A 21,251-nucleotide genomic window follows, 5' to 3' on the forward strand; every position below is an offset into this window, starting at 1 on the left:
ACGCCAAAATATGCAATCTTTAATGACCTGACAACAGTATCGTAACTATATCCCTTCTGTGTGCATGCAAAACAAATTTCTTGTTCGAGGGGTCTAAATACAGCACAAACAACATTTTCCAAAAGACCAAAAAAGTGACAAAGTATATTTTAACAAAACGCATTTGACTAAATATATATATAAATAGATTTTTACATCCTCATATGATTCTTATATTTATCAAATAGAGATAGTTAAATCAAATTATCCTATATAATAATTTAATTATATCAATTTTAAATTTTAAGAGTTTTGTGAAAAAAAAATAGGGCTTTCTTTTTACCTGTAAAACACACATTTACTGAGGTCAATTAAACCTTATTGAAGTGCTTTGTATGCCATGTCTTTAATGTTGACAAAAATTATTTAAATTTAATTGAAATAAATTTTTACTGCAACTTTGGAACACATTTCCTTTTTTTAAAAGATTATCAAGGATTGCTATGGAAGTTCTATTATCATAAATTATTTTAATAAGTTCTTGGTTTTACAAAACAGAGGTCTCATTTTTTGAATTTATTAAGTTGCTTTAGATACTATTTTATATATATTTTGAAAAAAAGAATGTGCACGCATTGTTAACTAAACTCAACTGACACCATAAATCTATACTAGGCTTAAGTTAATGGTGAAAATTGTCCAGTAACCATAAAATATATCTGAAACATTTAACATTTTATGAATAACATTGAAAATATTAGTCACAATTTACTTTTGAGACTAATTTGATCAGCTTGTTCTATTTCTATCATAAAGGTGATACATATATGTAAGTGTTGATGAAGATGGTGTTGAAGTTATATTATATTTATTGTGAATAATTGCTTTCAATGCTATATAGAATACATTTTTTAATTTCAAATTGTTGTTAAAATTTCTAGCCAGGGGAAATAGCTGTTGTTAAAAACAGTTCATAAATTGATGAAATACAATAAATAGATACAAAAAATAGGTCTAGGTTGGTTGAGACTTGGTCAAGTATGGTTCAGACTAGTTCGATTATGGTTCAGCCTAGGTCGAGTATGGTTCAGACTAGGTCGAACATGGTTCAGACTAGGTCGAGCATGATTGAGACGCGTATACAATTGTTAAGTACTGGTCGAGTAAAGGTCGAGTACAGGTTTAGACTGTCAAGTATAGTTCAGACTATAGTCGAGTATTATCAATTAAATTTCAGACCAATTCATCACAGTCGAGTACATATATAGGCCATTTCAGACTTTTACTGGTTTGTAGTGTGTATCATAGTTGTATGTATTTGGAAAAGATAAGATGACTAATAAGTGTGTCCTTTTTTAGAAATATGATGTCAATAATTAAAAATTTTCAGAATTAATTTAAGGCATAAACATGATTTCATCTGAATACCTGCTGATTTGATGATTCCATTTCCGAGAAGCAAGAACAGACTGAACCGACAATGATTGCAATTCCATGAATCCATTCAGCAACGAATAGACCAGCAATACAAACTGAGATAATCGTAGTGCTCTCGTTATAACTTCTTCGCTACAATATATGATAAATGTACCCATTAATGAAATAAGGTGGTACTTTTTGATAAATTAGCTGCAACTTGCGATTCATTAATGAATTATTTAGACAAGTTAAACAATATTAAAAGGATGTAAAAGCTCAATATTAAGCACATACGAGTGTCTTTTTCGACATTTCTGTAGTACTTGTGCATTTATGCTTGTTATATCCGACTCACATACAGTGGAGCATATGCGGCACATATAACACAATTGCTTTCAAGATTCAAAATAGTTCAGTACAACAAAAATATCATCAATATATTTAACTTTATGATTTGAATAGACCATGTAGATGCTTAGTGTCATCCTATTTTCGATGATGACCTTGGTGGCCAAGCGGTCTAAGTAGTTGAAGAAATGTATTACTAGCCTGTCAAAAATCAGGTTGTGAGTTCGAATCCCGTACGTGCTAGGTGCTCTCAACCAATAACTTAATTGACCAGGATTGTCAGTTTTCCTATCGAAAGTCGTTGGTTCGTTCTCTATGGACACGACAGTTTTCAATATCCAAAAAAAAACCTTACGGCCACGAAATAGCACAAAAGTGCTTCAAGTGGCTTTAAAACCAATGAATGAATCAATCCATGATGACTGGAAAAATAATTTGAATTTGAAATGTGTAACATTGGTATTTCTAAATGTTGATTTGGTCTGCATAATGTTCGTTTTTTGAATAGAAAACAAACGAATACTCGAAATCTAGGCATTCCAGCTAGTTTGATGATATTCTAAATGGAATTTTATATTTCTGCATATTAACAATTATAAGTAACGACAACATTTTACTACTATTACAAGTATACAAACGTCTTCCTTGTTCGGTGATGTGAGTGTGATAAACGCATTGAAGTTTTAATACACCAGTCATATTCGAATTATGCTGCTCTGTTTAACGATTATTGGAAATATATGTCAATTGACCTATTTCAATGTATATTTACAATTTGGTGAGGAAGGCAAAACGTTTAAAACAACGATTGTTTTTCTGTGTCCAACAACTTCAAAAACTTTAAAACGTTACAATTTACACGAAAACAATGTTACAGATCGGATCCTTCAGAAATAAAAGTTCTTCAATTATCATAGTTATAAGTATAAAATGACTTCAAGAAATATGTCTTATGTAACATTTTGCTGGTTAATACTTTCTAATAGAAATGTAAATAGTTATTCCAAATTCTGTTCAAATTTACAAATAAAACTAATTTGTTGAAAATAAATAAGACAAATATATTAGTTTTGTCAATAAATCACGATGACTACCGAATGCTAATCCCATTGTTTTTTCATTCATTTTTTATCTGTTGAACATTATTGTATCTACACGATTCGAATATATATTCGAATATTCTACCGTTTTAAAAAAGGTTAGCTATATATCTTTCAATGTTAGAAATATGATTCTGATATTGTTCGGAGAGTGAGTTCAACCTTTTGTTATAACGCATTCATTTTAATAAAACCTCATATAAACGTTCAATTTGATACAAATGTAAGCCAAAAAACTCCATTTGGCAAAAAGCCAAAAATAACACAATATAAATTGTACAAATAGAACTTATGAAACTTACAAAGTCAATGTTAAACGTAAATTTCAAATTGATTTTTGTTTTTTTGATTTTTGGTTTTTCCTGAATGTTTTTGGTAATAAGTCAATCATTTTAAACTCTTCAGTTTCTAAATATTTCGGGCGACAAGCTGTTGTTGATTCAGACAAACATGCCTCCGCTCACAAAATTTTAAACTGTATTATCTCTAAAACGATACCAGATAACTGAAATCAACTAAGTGAAAAATGATCGGCAATTTTAGTACAACATTGTAGAAAAATATGGAACAATTTAACAATTCATCACAGTCACAATGAATAATCAAATATATGATGCCATACCAAACTTCAGAACCGTAAGTCCTAGAGACAATTGATAGTAGATATATTTTACCTTTTCAAAGATAAACACAAGTACTACACTTTTACGAATTAGTTGTAACTTTCAAACTGATTTTCGTACAATTTTGAGCTTAATGTATAAAATGTAGAGCTCGCCGAGAGTAACCTTTTATACAATAAATGTATGGAGCAATCTCTTATTGTTTCCTACATTGTAATATGTAAGCGTGAAATTGCAGCGTAATTGTTTTTTGGATTGGTGACCTTTGCCCTTGTTTGCAATTTAAAGATCATATTAACTAGAGATTATTAATGAAGGTCCCATGTCTCTACGACTTCAAGTTCTCGAAATAAGCATTTTTCAAAATTTGTGTTATAATTTAAGGGAAATCACTCATATAAGACTTGATAACAAAAACATTGTTTATTTTTACTGACATTCCCATCTGTTCCTGTACATGTTCCCCTTTTCAAATCTATTCTATCTGTAATGATTTTAAAAAATGCAAATAAAAGTAATTGCTTCAAGAGGATATAACTCTCAAAGGGGATGATGAAATACTTCGCAGCCTCATATCGTAATACATCAAGATGAGATCTACCTATTGTGCAAAAAAAAAAAGATATCTTTAAAGCAACGAGGCGGGCCATTTAAAACAAAATTAAAGGAAGTTAACTTGTAAAGGGGGTGGTGAAATCCTACAAAGGGTCATTTGGTAATAATTTATCGATGTTCTTGTTAAATTCAAAAGAAACGGGTGGAGGCCATGTAAAAACAATGTAAGAAGAAAAAACAACGAGGAATACTCATTAACTATAAGAGGAAACCGACGGAACATTGTATATCGTTCTATTTTTCAAAAACGCTATGATTATGCTGGTTTATTTTTAATGTTAAATTGTAATAATAATGTTCTGTTTAGATTAAGAATTGTCGAATAGCGAATACTATATCCATTCATTTAGTAAATAAAATCTACATAGATTGGTGATACCTTGGTTACAATAAAATAATCCGATAAAAAAACCAAGGCATACTAAATACTGAACATGAATTAATAAAAAGACTCATGACACAACAACAAACTGTGTGTGTATGTATGTACAACAACTATCAATAAAACGCTCTAAGTCATAATATAAGTAGTTGTATATCGGCAGGATTTTCGCCTTTTATAATACACAAACCGAACTAGTCTTTATTGAGAATAAACGCGAAAGTCGAATTCTAAATTCGTATTTCAAGGTGAAATGTAAAATCACAAAAATACTGAACTCCAAGGAAATTCAAAAAGGAAAGTCCCTATTCAAATGGCAAAATCAAAAGCTCAAACACATCAAACGAATGTATAGCAACTGTCATATTCCTGACTTGGTATAGGCATTTTCTTATGTAGAAAATGGTGGATTTTACCTGGTTTTATAGCTAGCTAAACCTCTCACTATAGACAGTCGCATAAAATTCCATTATATTGACAACGATGCGTGAACAAAACAAACAGACACAATAAGTAAAAGATTCTTCAAGTTTTATATTTAAAAGTTTGGTTATGATATCGATGTAACTTGACAATCATTTTTTTAGAACAAAGATCTACAGTAAGAACAATAGACTTACGTTAGAGAAATATATAATTTAAGACACGTTCGTTATGAATATATCATTTCTAATCAATAAGAATCATAACTTACCTTTATTGCACCAAGATATCCTAGATACGCCATAGTGGGAGCAAGAACTAATGATCCAATTAAGCTACACAACTGAAAGCCATGTACCTGAGTAACCAAAAGATTAGTGAACATAAACTATGTATCCTGCAATTAGCTAATGCTATATTTAGTAATAAATGTTTGCTTTATTTGTACCTGTACAAATAACATCTCCTGTTACCGCTTCCATGTTGAGCAAGTGATGACGTATGGTTATTTCTTTCTGGGTAAGTGTTCATTTTGGGGTCCTCTTCGCGGTCCGCGTTTCAACTATGTCGGTTTCTTTGAAAAATCAGGGGCAATAATTTGGATTTGAACAATTTATGTTAAAGTACCGGTTGTAAATTCCAGGATAAAAACAATATATGTACATTGTCGGAAATACAATATTTATTTGTACTCGCTACGAAACAGGAGAAAAGCTCGGTTTGCCTTTCTTTTCGTCCTGTTTCTTAAGCTCGTACAAACAAACTTCATATTTTCCGACAATGTACATATATATAGATTCTAACATTCTAACAGTGGATTATCGGATTTATCAAATGGAGATAGTTAAAATTGGTGATTTAACTATCGAGATTGGATAAATCCGATAATCCAAGGGTAAATATGTAACAATATGTTTCTCTTATGATTAAAAAATAGATTTTGATTTTTTGCTAAACGAAAATCCCCTTCGAGTGCCTTCCACTTTCCACAAAGTTGTCAATTTCATTAACGCCTGTTATCATATTTTGATTCATCCAGTGAGCTGATTAAGGTTATGACCCTCAAATTCATCCAATCATCTTCTGAGATCACCAGCAACCACACGTTGATTAATTATGTTTATATAATATGTTCGTAAAGGATTAAATTGCCATGGAATTAGAGAAATTGTTTATATATAATGTATCAGGTAACAATAAACCAGAATATGCAGACATTTTGTATGTGTTAAACTTAAGCTTAAGGTATCTCTATGTTTATAACACAAATGATATCAATAACTTTTTCTAAATCTTTCATTTTTTTTAGTCTTTATAACTAAGTCATGTATTTCTCTCAGCATAACTATGATTCCTTGTAAGAATTTGGTTTTACCCTTGGTTCAGTTTAGTTTTCTTAGCTAACAATGTTTGTTTATGCTTTTTGAGCATCACTTTAGAGATATGGATTGTCGACATGGTCGATATGCGCATTTAGTGCAATAAAATTAATACTGTTAACGATATTTTGTAAAAAAGGGGCAAAAGCTACCAGAGAGACAGTCAAACTCAAAGATCGAAAATAAACTGACAATGCCATGGCACAAAAAGGAAAAGACAAACACACAAATAATAGTACACAAGACACAACATAGAAAACTAAAGATTAAGCAACACGAAATCCACCAAAAACTTGGGGTGATCTCATTTGGCCCGGAAGGGTAAGCAGATCCTGCTCCACATGTGGCACCCGTCGTGTTACTCATTTTATTACAAACCCGGTAAATAGTCTCATTCGGTAGGTCACATTCGTGAAAAGGGAACGGGTTTGTAGTTACGACATAAAGAACATATCCGATATCATCTGTGAAACGGATATTCCATAACGGTCAACCAACTCTATCAAGAAAATCATGATAGGAAATACAGGCCCGGGAATATCGTATCAATTGGGAGATATATACTCCGCATGCAGTCGCTGCTGGTATGTTGCTACATAGAAATGGAAAGTTCACAATTGGGAAGCTGAAATCATCTCTTTTGTCGTAAAGTTTTGTTTTCAACCGACCCTCATTGTCAATTTCTAGATGCAAGTCAAGATATGAGGCAGACTTTACTGTATCTGTTGTATCCTTTATCTCTAGTTCGATGGGATAGATGCGTTCAACATAGTCACCAAATTTTGAATTATTTAGTGAGAGAACATCATCTATATAGCGGAAAGTAAAGTTAAAGGATATTGCTAACTTTTTATCTTTCTTCCTAAGAAGTTCCTGTATGAAGTCAGCCTCATAATAATAAACGAACAAGTCGGCTAGAAGAGTGGCATAATTGGTTCCCATGGGAATGCCGATAGTTTGTTGAAAAACACGTCCGCCAAACGTAACAAATATGTTGTCAATCAAGAAATAAAGCATCTTGATAATGTCAGTTTTAGAGAATTTTTTGTTTGAATCAGAGTGATTCTTTACAAAGTAAGATTTATCCCTCCCAAAGACAAGATACTTGTATCTACGTTGGCCATTCTTTTTTATGAAACATAGCAATACCAACTCTTTCAATTTGTCTTTTAGTTTGGAATGGGGAATACTTGTGTAAAGTGTAGAAAAGTCTAATGGTTTAATACTATTGTAAGATGAAAGAATCTTAGATTGTATGTACTCTAAAAGATATAAGGAATGTTTTAGTATCCACATCTGATTCACGCCACCTCTAGAATAGGCAGTTTCACAATAACTTTGAAGCCCGGCTTTGATTGCTGATGAAATGGATCTTAATAATTTAGAAAGATGTTTCGTGGAGCACTTGTAAGACCCAGCAATATACCGTTGTTTGTAAGGACACTTATGTAGTTTAGGTATCCAATATAGTGATGGAAGATCCAGTTCTTCATCTTTGGTTGAAATTCCAAGGAAACCTAGAACAGACCTATGATTTTCCAGGATTTCCTCTGTGGTAAGTGTCGTGAGGGTATATGTTGAGTTTCAAGTGAATTGTCAGTACCTAATTCTTTTATCAAGCAGTTTATGTAATGAGATTTACACACACAAATGTTATTTGGGGCTTTATCTGAGGGGACAACAACATATTTGTCATCGAGGTAGGACAAGTGTTTTGTAACATTTTGGTCTTTAAAGATTGACGTAGCATGGGTATTGATAGACCCATTCAGTTTCTTAGTTCTGATTTGTATCAACGACCTCACAGCCTTAATCCATTCGGAAAGAGTACGTCTTCTTTATCGCGTTTAGCCCATTGCCTGTCATAATCCTCGACTGAATCCATCAATATTTTGAAGTTGTATTTCCAATTGATGGATTTAGGTTCACGATATTTCGAACCTTTGGATAACACATTTCGCAGGGAAGTGTTATTGACAATGATGAGGTCACCGGTAATAACGTGGCCAGCCGGATTACATGTGAATTGGGAACTAGCACAGGTGCAATCAGGATGTTTAGACTTGAAGTCGTCAATACTGAGATCCTGCAAAACGTGTTTGTAATTGAACATTTTAGTTGTAATTGGTTTGGTATAGGTATAAGAAATGATTGGTACAGACTGATCTTTAAAATAAGGAGGTATTTTCGATTGTACTAATTTATGAAGCAGGATATTGCCCATGTTGACGCCATCTAGACCTTTATTGGCAAAGGAAAGTTTAAGAAAAGATATTTTTCTCTTTTTCAACTTTTCCAATGCGAACTGGTTTGAAAAATCTGTGACTTGCAATATCCGAATGGTTTCGTGCGAATGTGATGAATACCAAACGGCTTTTGTATAAATGGCATCAAGTCATTTATAGAGACATCATGCAGAGTAGGTGATGTATAATGACGATGACCATGACTGCGTCTACGTCGGAGAGTAAAGTTGAAAATATTCATCACATTCACCGAGCTACAGGAAGGACTAGATAAAATACCTATAACATCAATTTTGTCATTGCAACCATATGGTGTCGCAGTTCCCAATTGTCGAATCCAGTAGTCCTCTTTTTTGTCTACGGAGAGGCGTTGCAAGATGCGGATTGTTGGTCCTGTGGTATATCTTTTCGATAATGCGAACTGTCATAAAAAACGATGGAATGATCAGGCTGATTAAAATGCTGGTAAAGAATGTCGCTTGCATTTAGGTTGATGTCTGATCTATCGCCGCACTTACGCTTGTTTAGCCTTCCTTTCGTTTCACCGACGTATACCAATCCGTAAAGGTTACACTCTAATCCGTAGACGACATTAAAAAGTTTGTAGATTTACAATTCAGATCATCGTAACTCCTGGTAAAATAAGACTTTTTAGTTAAATTGCTAGTGAATTGAGTATCTGTTATTAAAATTCCACAAGTTTTGCAGCCATTGGCCTCACATTTTGAAATGTTGTTCAGAGTCATCAAAATCCAAACTGTCTTTAAGGAGAACTGAACATGGCTGTGTATGTAAACTATTGCTATTGTCACTAGTATGATGATCTGAATGAGTCATATTCGGGATATTTGTCATGTCTGGTAATGAGGGGACACCGTTTCCATGTCTGTTTCGGACCTTTTTATACTGGGCGACGTCCGAGCCAGTATCCCATTAGATATCCGTAAATTCATGCAATATTGCTACTGGGCGGATGATGTCCTCGGGGACAAAATGTCCACCAGCAGAGACATCGACCTAGTGGTTATAAAAGAGGGGCGAAAGACACCAGAGCGACAGTAAAACTCATAGATCGAAAATAAACTGACAGTGCCATGACACAAAAAGTAAAAGACAAACACACAAATATTAGTACAGAAGACACAACATAGAAAACTAAAGACTACGTAACACGAACCCCATCAAAAACTTGGGGTGATCTTAGGTGCTCCGGAAGGGTAAGCAGATCCTGCTCCACATGTGGCACCCATCGTGTTGCTCATGTTATTACAAACCCGGTAAATAGTCTAATTCGGTAGGTCACATTTGTGAAAAGGGAACGGTGTAATTTGATATCTGTCGATAACATTACAGCCAAATTAAAATGAGCAAGTATGCAATGAAATACATTCCGTATATATAGCTATATGAATGCACAAGGTAAACTCAAGTTACCTGGATGCTATCAGTTTTTGTTTTAACAATTGTTGTTAATAAAAAGTGAAAATCCAGTGATACCTGCCATACGGTGACAGTTTGGCTGGCTTGTGTTCGCTTCCATTAACAATGAATACTATTTTGACTTCTCAGTGATAGCTATTTACGAACCTTTCGTTTAAAAGTTTAAAGTAAAGAAGACTATTCATTAGACATTAATATCTAAAAAGATTAAATCAAGAAATTACTGGTTTCCAGAGGTCAGCAAAACCGAATTGTTAACCGTTCTTTAGATCTCAATTTGTTATTTTTTTCTAATGAAAGAATTAAAAGAGAGTCAAAATTTACCAAAAGAACATTCAATTCAATAAGTCGAAAATAAACTGCAACTTCATGACAAATAGTAAACGACCTAAGACGAACACCAGTATACAAACCACAACATAGAAAACTAAAAATACCAACAAAAACCAGCGACGATAGCAGACTTATGTTCCACATTTGTCACCAGGTGATGAATCCAATTCGGTAGGTCGGGATTGTGGTTATGACGACATAAACATATCCGTCGCCATCTGTAAAACAGATATTACATATCGTGATTGTGTCCATACAATTTTGAAGGGTATGGTTGTAATGTTACCACTTGGAACTTTTAATATCTTCCTTCTGAGCAGCAACCCTTGTATTAATATTATCATGATTGGAAACGCATCTGATTGATATCTACTCCACAGGCGTTGCTGGAATATTGCGTCATAGTGACCATTTGGGAAACTACAATCATCTCATTTGTCAAAGAGTTTTGTTCGTTGGGATAGATGCGTTCAGCAAACGTATCCAACTTTGAATTATTAAGTGAGAAGACATCATCTAAATAGCGGTCATTAAAGTTACATAACATTGCTGGTTTCTTAGGAAGTATGAAAAGAAGCTTCTATTATTGTATAATTAGAATGAACTAAATGCATGTACTTCCTGTTAGTTTGCTATCTTGGTGTACCGGTGAGCAAAGACTCTTTTAACTGAAGTTTGTGTTTTTTCTAGTGTGTGCTGTTCCACGTGAGTGTTTGCTATGATGTTTTACCCCGCCATAGTCTGTATGTGTCATAAAGAAGTCATAGCTGAGTGGCTGTCTTTGTTTGATGCCCGTCTTAGTGTGTATTCGTTTATAGTTTTTAAAATATATCAGGTAGTTGGATTTGAATTTTTTTTTTCTTTAATATCCGGCCTTTTTATAGCTTACTATACTGTATGTGTTTTGTTCATTATTGATGGTGACCTGTAGTTATCTATATCTACGTATACATCAGTTGGTCTCCATTAAAAAGTTGTCTTATTCGGTATGATAAAACATCTTTAAAGTCAGGTGTCAATAATATTTTTCAGAGTCTACATCATTATAAGTCCGTTAAAGCTGTAATTAAATTCAGAACCTAATTTTCAAATAGCCCATAACATTGAAATATTACTTACAATTACTGACGGGATTATGATTTCACATAAAAAAAATTGCCGTGTTCTTAAAACATTTTAGGAGAAACACTTAATTTTCAAAATCTTAAACGGTTGTTTTATTAACATAACTAATATTAAATAGAATAAGATGAAATTAAACAATTTGAACGGTAAAGTATTCTGTAATTTTTCAAAAATAATCGACTTAAACTTGTGTAACACAATCTTTTTTGTCGATCGGTAACCTGACAACTCTACATTTGAAAATATTATGAGATATAATCTACAATTTACTTTTTTTAACTTTTGCATTTGAACAAATACAAATTATTAACGTTTTTGTTTATTTTTTAGCTTACCAGACATCGCCAGTTAGATTTTCTCTTTTCTGTCATACAGCAAGGCAGCAAACCGGTAATAATGTACTACAATGAGAAAACTGAAAGGTATCTAAAACGTTTATTACAGAAAATAAAGCTAACGTTTTCACAAGAAGGTCGTTGGTCATCAATTTCGAAATCAATGCACGATTAAAACTATCGTTTGTAGAAGGCTTCAGATTACGAATACAATCTAAATAATCATTTTGACAGAAATCACATAAAATAGAATAGAGTATATTCGAAATTATTTGGGACGTCCAGAATTAACGTTATTTATGTCTTAGACCATTACACCAGAAACAATTGATCTTTTTATCAAATGTTTAGTTTCATAGTGTGTTGTTTTACACCAAAGTTAAAGCAGTAGAGTTTCCACGGATCTACATCATTTGTTTGAGAATTTTGGATTTTGCGGGCCCTTACAGCATCTTATGATAAAGTATGTAAAAAAAACGGCCAGTCAGAACCTTTCAGGTATAGACGGGTTAGCTGTATTACAAAATCGCTGCACATGCCGGTGTCCTTTCACCAGTGTTTAGTAAAATTTAGAAAAATCACTAACGAAGGAATTCATCGATGAGTAATTCAGAATATTTGCATTTGAATGTCTTAGCATTCGGCTCGTTATATAAAAATCTAAACATTATGGGGTAATAAAAAACGACATTTCTTGCAATAGATTAATAAAAACTTGTCAGTTTACTCCAAAACACTTATCAAAGATACCAATCTTATGACTTGGTATAACATAGCCGCGTTTCAGTTTAGAAGTCTCATCAGTGAGTGAAAATTTCACAATATAATTCCGTGCGTCTGAAGCACTCTTCTGGATTCACCTTCATCAGGAACACTTAATGGAAATAATTTGAAAGCCATGGAAATATAAATTCGTCCGTAGAAGCACTATGACCAGAAGGGGCCATAAAAGAAAGAAAAAAACAATTTACTTAAGTTCAACTTTGCATGAGGAAGTTTTTGAAATTTTTGTTTTTTTTTAAGTTTGTCAATCGGGAACTTTAACAGTTACTATAGTTCAACTTTCAAGAAAGGACCGAGGCTCTTAAACTCGTCAAAACGCAGGACTTCGTGAAAGTCCGGAGAGCCGACAACCTTACTTCGGAAGTTGAATATAGTTATCAATCAGCGATTTCTATTCTGATGATACCTTCGGGGTACAACTGTCCACTACTAGTAAAAAGAACGGACGTGGAAATAACTCTTCATGAATTTCATGCTTCCAAAGCCCTTCTTTTGATTACACTTCACCTTGAACCCTTAAAAGTAAACATTTAAAAGCTATTGATTTAAGAATACGTCAAAACGTAATAAGCTTTATGTCCAAAAGGAACGGAAAAAATAATATCTCAATTTTACTTCCTTAGTTTCTTTTTTATTTATCTATTTGTCAACAGGAAACGCTACAATTATACAGTCGGAAGGCCCAATCGATTGTGTAGTTGACGATTATTTACAACTGCGAAATTCTGAGAAGTTGGGCCAAATACGGCTGAGACTACCTGTGACTCTTTCTCGTCGTTTAACGAGATTTGAACATCGGTAAATTACTGTCTCAAAAATTTAACCTTGTACAAATCTCATAAATCGATTGAGAAGACAATACAAGGCATAAAAATGTAAAGCTTGGGGAAACACAAGACTTTAAGCAATATCAGGACAAAAAAAGGTATAGACCGACCTAATTGAAAGGCAGGAATGCAGGGTAATCGCTTAAAAATAAATCTTCAAAGGAAGTGGCAAAAAATAAGTTCATGATATTTCACCCACTGCACCTACTATGTTTGCTGACATAAATATTAATTTGGAAATACTTTCGTTTTTGATTCAGGCCCTGATATAAATGTGTGCGTCCCTAAAACCAAACTGACAACCATAAGCACAATGTCTTATACAGAAAGAGACGATTCAAAAAGAACAAATCTATATGCTTAATTCGTCTATTGAGAGGTAAAGTTATATGGTAGATTAGGTCTTAAAAAATGTCTCATATTCTTTGCTGATATTTAATTTGTGGTGTCCTGGTGTGGTGTCGTTAATTCGTTGGAGGTGTCCGTTGTTATTCTGCGGTTTACATGTTGTAATGTTCTATTATATTATTAAGTCATGTATTTCTCTGTGCCTTCTTGTGTTCACTTGTATTGTATTCGTGTCCCATAGTGTTGACATTTTAGCGGTATTTTTAACATTGCCATATCAGCTGGAGGTTTGGCTAGTCAGAAAATCAGGTCCAATCAACCATTTGTTTTCCTTAAATGTCCTGTACCAATTCAGGGATATAGCAATAGTCCATGTCTATGTATGTTTGCGTTTGCTTTTTGTTGTAGTTCAGTGATGCTGTTGTTGAGTTGTTTTTCTCTTATAGTTGATGTGTTTCCCTCGGGTTAAGTTTGTTACCCGGATTCGTTTTTGATTAATCGAACTATGACTGTATACTACTTTTGCCTTTATTGAACAAGATATTACGATGACCAGAATGCTCTTAAATTGCACTTTGTCTAAGTTATATATTAACACATTAACAAGAAATAAGCCTTATTCTGGTAATTTTTTTTCCTATATCATATCAAGGGACAAGATATAAAATCAGAAAATAAGACTATGATATTAATGGTGTTTTCAATCCAAATATTCCTTATGATGATTCTATCAAAATATTATATGTTACAATGTACATAATAGACATAAACGTATATGCCTTGATTTTAAACAATGTGTGGGATCACCACACTATTATATATTTATGCTACTGGTCTTTTTTATGTATACTAGTATACATTTGCATCTAACCATAGTAAGATACTTACAAATACAGAGCATATCAAACATGGTATGTCAAAGTCTAGTAGCGAATGATTAGTGCTATACAAGGTATGACCATTTTTTAGGCAATCTTCATGTTTTTCTTTGGCAATAATATCGCAACTCATTCCAATTATACTGACAATTCCTAAAGCAACACCAAGAACAATGTGTATGACGCTAAACAATTTATGTTTCCAAACAATGAATTCTTGCAGTTTGATTTTTCCTGTTTGAACTGGCAGAGTTCCAGACTCTTGTTCGACCATATGAGTTGATACAGGACTGTTGCCAGTAGCCGCTAACATTCTGGAATAAAATAAAAACATGTGTTCAGACAAAAATATACAGATGTAAACAATTAAAAACTCTTGTCAATTTTTAATGCAAATAAAAGGTTATTGCCTAGAACAAGGTACAGCTATGTTTTCTGTTTATACATACTGTAAACCAATTTATTTTCGTGGATAATTTATTTCGCGTTTAGCCCTTTCTAGCCCATATCGCGATTCTCAAATTTACCTGATGTAGTTAAGTAAGGAAAAATCCAAGTTTTACATATTCACGACAATTTATATACGCGATATTTTTCTACTCGCGAAAGTCTCGAAAATAAAACGCTCGCGAAAATTAGTTGGGTTACAGTATTCCACAGGGTCATTGTGGTAGAAGCTATACCTAACTTTTTAGTGAAGTGTTGAAAGATAGTTAATTGTTTCCTGAAGGTTTGAACAAAAAATTCTTTGTATAGATCTGAATGTGATAAAGATATAAATTTTGATAGAAAGAAAATAAAAGCAAAACTTTATAAAGTGCATGCGTCTGAAGCGCTTCACTTGATTAACCATCACCAGGAACGCTCAAAGCCGTTTTTGGACAGTCAAGGAAATATATGAACAATTTAAACGCTTGAAGAGCTGTATAACTAAAACGTATCTAAGAAGCAAAATCCATCTAAGGTAAACTTTGTCTAAGGAACGACTTGCAAGCTTGTTTTCTTTACAATTTGTAAAAAATTATCAACGAATTGTTAAATCTTAACAAAATATCATTACTATGAACATCAGTTAATTTATTAATGATATGAAGGTAACTGATATCTAACTATAAATACATATTGGACATAAGTCATGCATTCAGAAAAAATTATGAAAATAAGCATATTTTCAAGGTTATTTGCATAACACCACACACCCATTATTAAACAGTTTAGTATAGAAATTGGTACTGTCCCGCTACACTATCTCTAAATATATGTAGTCTGTATTTGAAATATTGCCGACATTATTGCATATGATAATCCGAGTTAACTTGTTTGTCTGCTAAGTGTTACAAAGGTACCTTTTATCAATACTCTCAACTCTAATTTGTACAAATGCAAACGTATGTTGATATGATAACCATAATTTGAACTTTTTATTTATCCTTTTAGTCATCAAAATCACAGGAAAATAGGTTTGATGATTTTATATAGGTTTGTTTACTACGACCAATTCCACGTTTATGGTCCATTATTTTTTTGTTCTTCATTTTCGTCATGTGAGTGCAATTTTTATCAATTCGATTTGATCATATTTTGAATACAATCCAATCTATACAAGTACAGACCATGTATCTAAGTTTTGCGTAAAATAAACTGTAAAACTATTGATCAGGAAACCAGAGCGGTGGGATCTTTGAAAGCAAATAGTAACTTATTTATCTTTACTCGTATTGGTGAACGTTTTCAGTCATTTACAAGCACACAAACGATACCACACTACACTTCAATTATAATTCAGTATTGAAAAGCGTGCGCCTTAGCGTGATTTTACCACAAGTGTGGATTTTGCAGATTTTTGATTATTATTGATAATTATTGGTAACACTACCCCTTAACTGTAAAAATTTGTATGTTAATTAATATCTCTACAGCTACTCTATAAATAAAAACAATTGTTAAGGAACACGATTTATTTCTTAAATAACCCAATTGTGCTATTTATGGTTATCTATAATGTGGAAAGAGGATGGTTCCCTAATCATCGAAATAAAATTAATTAACGTATACGATAAAGGATTTTGACGTTATAAAGGGAGATGGAAGAAAGAAAAGAGATAATCAAACTCGTAACTTGAAAAAGAACCGACAATATTTTAAACAAGCACAAGGATAATAGTTACGCTGAAAGGGGCCATGGGTACCTCTTATAGAAACGGTTAAAAATATGTCTCCACCAGACGCAAAAAAGGGCATTTTTTCCGGTTGCAAGGTATAGTAAGTTACGATAAGCTCTTACAGGATAAACAGCTTATTATTCCTTGCATATTCTAAATAAGTTTTCTTTAAGGTTCATGATTAAACTATGTTAATATCCATTGTCATAACAGTGCCAAAAAGTTAAAAGAAAATAATTATGATAAAGAAACGAAATGGATCATGAATACCTTTAGTCACCATATACATATGTTGACTTTGGTTACCTTTAGTCACTTTACACATATACTGACGTTAGTTCATCATGGTCACCTAACTCAGATAGACTTCGATTTTCTCTGATCACCTTACACATTTGTTTAATTTTGTGCCTTCTGTTCTTTTGACACAGATGTTGACTCTGTTGACACAGATATTGCCTTGGTTACCTCTGGTCACGTCACCTAACACTGAAGTTCAGGTTATCTTACAAATATATTTAATTTTGTTACCTCTGGTTACCTTGTACATATAATGACTATGTTTACCTCTGGTCATATTACAATGATATTCACTTTGCAAAACTCTGACCACCTAATACATATATTGACTTTTGTTACGTTTGGTCATTTTGCACAATAATTGACTTTGTTTATCCTTAGTTATCTTACAATTATGTTCTGGTTCTCTTTAAACAGATAGTTGATATTTTATAGTGTGTCTTTCTATGTTGTGATGTTACACTATTGTTTCAGAAAAAGGGTGAAGGTTTGGTACCATTAAAACGTTTAAACCCGCTGCATTTGTTTGCACCTGTCCTAAGTCAGGAATCTGATGTTCAGTAGTTGTCGTTTGTTGATGTGGTTCATAAGTGTTTCTCGTTTCTCGTTTTTTATATAGATTAGACCGTTGGTTTTCCCGTTTGAATGGTTTTACACTAGTAATTTTTTGGGACCCTTTATAGCTTACTGTTCGGTGTGAGCCAAGGCTCCGTGTTGAAGACCGTACTGTGACCTATAATGGTTTACTTTTATAAATTTTGACTTGGATGGAGAGTTGTCTCATTGGCACTCATACCACATCTTCTTATATCTATTGAGTATTATTGATTGTGGTAACCTCTGGTCACTTTACATACACAGGTGTTAATCTTAGTTGAGTTTACTTGTAAATATATTGACTATGTTTACCTCTGGTCTCTTATAATGATGCTCTGGCAACATTACACAAGTATTCAAATTTGATTACCTTTGGTCACCTTCCACACATATTGACGTTGGTTACTTCTGGTCATCTTACACATATATTCACTTTTTTTTACCTCTACTCACCTACCAATGTTAACTTAAGTTACTTCTGGTCAACCTGAACATATACTTTCTATGTTTACCCCTGGTCACCATACAATGCTGTTCTGGTCACATTACTCAGATATTTAATTTGTTTACCTAAGGTCATATAACACAGGAATTACCTTTGATTTTCTCTGGTCACCTTATATACACATATATCTTGACTTTGTTTACCTCTTATTTCCTTACACATATGTTGATTTTGGTCACCTCTTGTCACATTACACAGATATTGACAATGGTGAAAAGTTAAATAACAAAAATACTGAACTCCGAGGAAAATTCAAAACGGAAAGTCCCTAATTAAATGGCAAAATCAAAAGCACAAACATATCAAACGAACGGACAACAACTGTCATATTCCTGACTTGGTACAGGCATGTTCTTATGTAGAAAATGGTGGATTGAACCTGGTTTTATAGCGCTAAACCTCTCACTTGTATGACAGTCGCATCAAATTCCCTCTAGTCACCTTACATTAATATTGACCTTGATTATCTCTGGTCATCTAAAAGATATATTGACGTTGGTTACCTCTTGTCATCCTGCAGAGATATTGACTCTAGACAAGTAACAATGATGCTCAGGTCACATTACACAATTGTCAATTCGTTTACATCTGGTCATCTAACTCATATATTGTCTTTGGTTACCTCTATCATCTTACAGATAGATTCGTTTTAGTTACCTCTTGTCACCTTGCACATATATTTGCACTGATTACCTCTTTTCAGTTTACACTTATATTGACTTTGGTTATCTCTGGTCACCTTTTAGTGATGTTCCTGTCACATAACACATATGTTTAATTTGTTTACCTCTGGATTCCTAACAAATACATTTATTTGGTCACCTGTAGTCGACTTACACAGATATTGACGTAAGTAAGCTCTAGTCACTTTACGTCAATATTGACTTTGATTACCTTTAGTCATTATAAAGATATATTAACGTTATTTTCCTCTTTTCACCGTTCAGATATATTGGCTATGTTTACCTCTGTTCACAATACAATGCTGCACTGGTCACATTACACACGGTTACTTCTAGTCACCTAACACATATATTGACTTTGGTTACCTCTGTCCTCTTACATATATATTCATTGTGGATACCTCTGGTCACCTAACACATATAGTCACCTTGGTTATCTCTGATCATCTTGCACAGGTATTGACTATGTTTACCCCTGGTCTCCATAAAATGATGTTCGTATGACAAGTTAGTATATATGTAGGATGATCAGGGTAACCTAAGGTAATACCTGTAAGATGAGCAGTATTTATGTTATACTTCGGTCGAGGTGAGGTCTGGTGGATAGACTTAACTGAAGTCAATATCTATGTAAAGTGATCAGAGGTAATAAAATCTAACATATATGTAAAGTGACCAGGTGCAACTAAAGTTAATATCTGCATATGTAAAGTGAACAGAGGTTACCAAAGTCAATATATGTGTGGGATAACCTGAGATAACAAAAGACAACATATGTGTAATCAAGATGTCTAGAGGTAACTTAGTCAATATCTGTGTAAGTAAATTTACCAAAGGTAACCAAGTGAATATCTGTGTTAAGTGTCCGATAATCAGCACAGTAAATGCATGTGTAAGGTAACCAGAGTTAACAAAAAATCAAAATCTGTGTTAGGTGACCAAAGTCAACATCTGCATTAGGTAACAAGAAGTAAACCAAGTTAATATTATAAGCAAAGTCAATACCTATATTAGGTGACCAGATGTGACCAGAGTAAATATGTATAAGGTGACCAGAGGAAACCAACGTAAATATCTGTTTAAGGTGACCAGAGGTAATCAAAGTCGATATCTGTGTTAGGTGACCAGAGGTAACCAACGTAAATATCTGTTCAAAGTGCCCAGAGGTAACCAAAGTCGATATATGTGCTAGGTGACCAGAGGTAACCAAAGTCAATATTGGGAATATCTGCATAACATGGTTGGAATTAGCCTTTGTTTTCATTTGTAATTTGTCAGGAGATATATGTCATTATCTATAAAAAAAAAATGTGGTATAATTGCCAATGAGAGACCCTCCACAAGAGACCAAATGACACAGAAATTACCAACTATAGGTCACCGTAGGCCTTCAACAATGAGCAAATCCCATACCGCATAGTCAGTTATCTGTTTGTTATCAAGGTAGATATACATCAAAATTGCATTTTGCCCCTATGTTCTATTTTGGATACATATCAGTAACGTTGAATGATTCTTAGTGAAAATATAATTTAATAATACATAAAACAAGCGATTTTGTTTAGTAATGTAACGTACATAAATAACAAACGTTATCATAATAGGATGATTCGAGTAAGCGATTGTTTAATATAGAGCAATGACATATAACAATCATCATGTGTAAAGGAGAAGTTTTTGTTATAACTGTAGATATTGAAATTAATGTTCATTTATGAGATATATATAAAATAATTTTGTAAATAATGTTTCACAAACCTTTATTGACTGTGCTGAACTTTTCGTAATAGAACAAAAACAAACTATATTGCAAATTGGCAAATATCTGTTTAAATAGCTTCCTTGATGGGTAATATTACATGAATCAATTACACATTTATACCTGCGTTGTCCAACCATAATAATTTAAAATATGTATTGTGTGGATGAAGGTCGTTTACAACATTTATAAGGATGTAACTTATATAGAACTGAAAAAGCATTAATATTTTATCCATGTGTTAAATTTTGGCTCTTATATAATTTACACGTACATAGAAGTGTTATCATTTATCAACAAAACGTTGAGGTTTTGGCAATTAAAAAAAAAAAAAAACAAGATAGAACAGGGGTTCATATTGTCAGACAAGTGTTAAAATATTAATTTGATGACATAAAAATAGACGCATTTAACATTTTATTCCAAATGCATAACTATGAAACATCTTCTTCTGCATCTGAAAAATTTGAAATAATGACACGATTCCTGTTTTATCAAAACAAATTGCTCTTTTTAGAACAAGAGATAAGATGAGAAAATATATATTACTCCTATGTAAAGCAGATGTAGTCTTCTCACATTCTCAAGGTTGACGCACCTCAGACATGCGAGTCTACATCTAATTATTTTGTTGTATATGCGTTTTTCTTCTAACGACCACT

The 21,251-nt window shown here is 33.0% G+C and overlaps 1 protein-coding gene across 3 annotated transcripts in view; it reads right to left on the reverse strand.

Moving 5' to 3' along the window:
• Positions 1 to 20,720, reverse strand: part of LOC127703082 (uncharacterized) — a 68,533-nt gene extending 47,813 nt beyond the window's left edge. For all 3 annotated transcript variants that reach the window (XM_052207494.1, XM_052207495.1, XM_052207492.1), the window contains exons 1-5: positions 20,589 to 20,720; positions 14,594 to 14,897; positions 11,748 to 11,813; positions 5,161 to 5,247; positions 1,408 to 1,548 (exon numbers count right to left, since the gene is read on the reverse strand). In XM_052207494.1, the coding sequence (XP_052063454.1) occupies positions 1,408 to 1,548; positions 5,161 to 5,247; positions 11,748 to 11,813; positions 14,594 to 14,896 (597 nt within the window). In that variant the 5' untranslated portion in view covers position 14,897; positions 20,589 to 20,720. The remainder of the gene's footprint in view (positions 1 to 1,407; positions 1,549 to 5,160; positions 5,248 to 11,747; positions 11,814 to 14,593; positions 14,898 to 20,588) is intronic.
• Positions 20,721 to 21,251: the final 531 nt, after the last annotated feature.

Source organism: Mytilus californianus, unplaced genomic scaffold, assembly GCF_021869535.1.
Source record: "Mytilus californianus isolate M0D057914Y unplaced genomic scaffold, xbMytCali1.0.p SCAF_5, whole genome shotgun sequence".
Taxonomy (NCBI): Eukaryota; Metazoa; Mollusca; class Bivalvia; order Mytilida; family Mytilidae; genus Mytilus; species Mytilus californianus.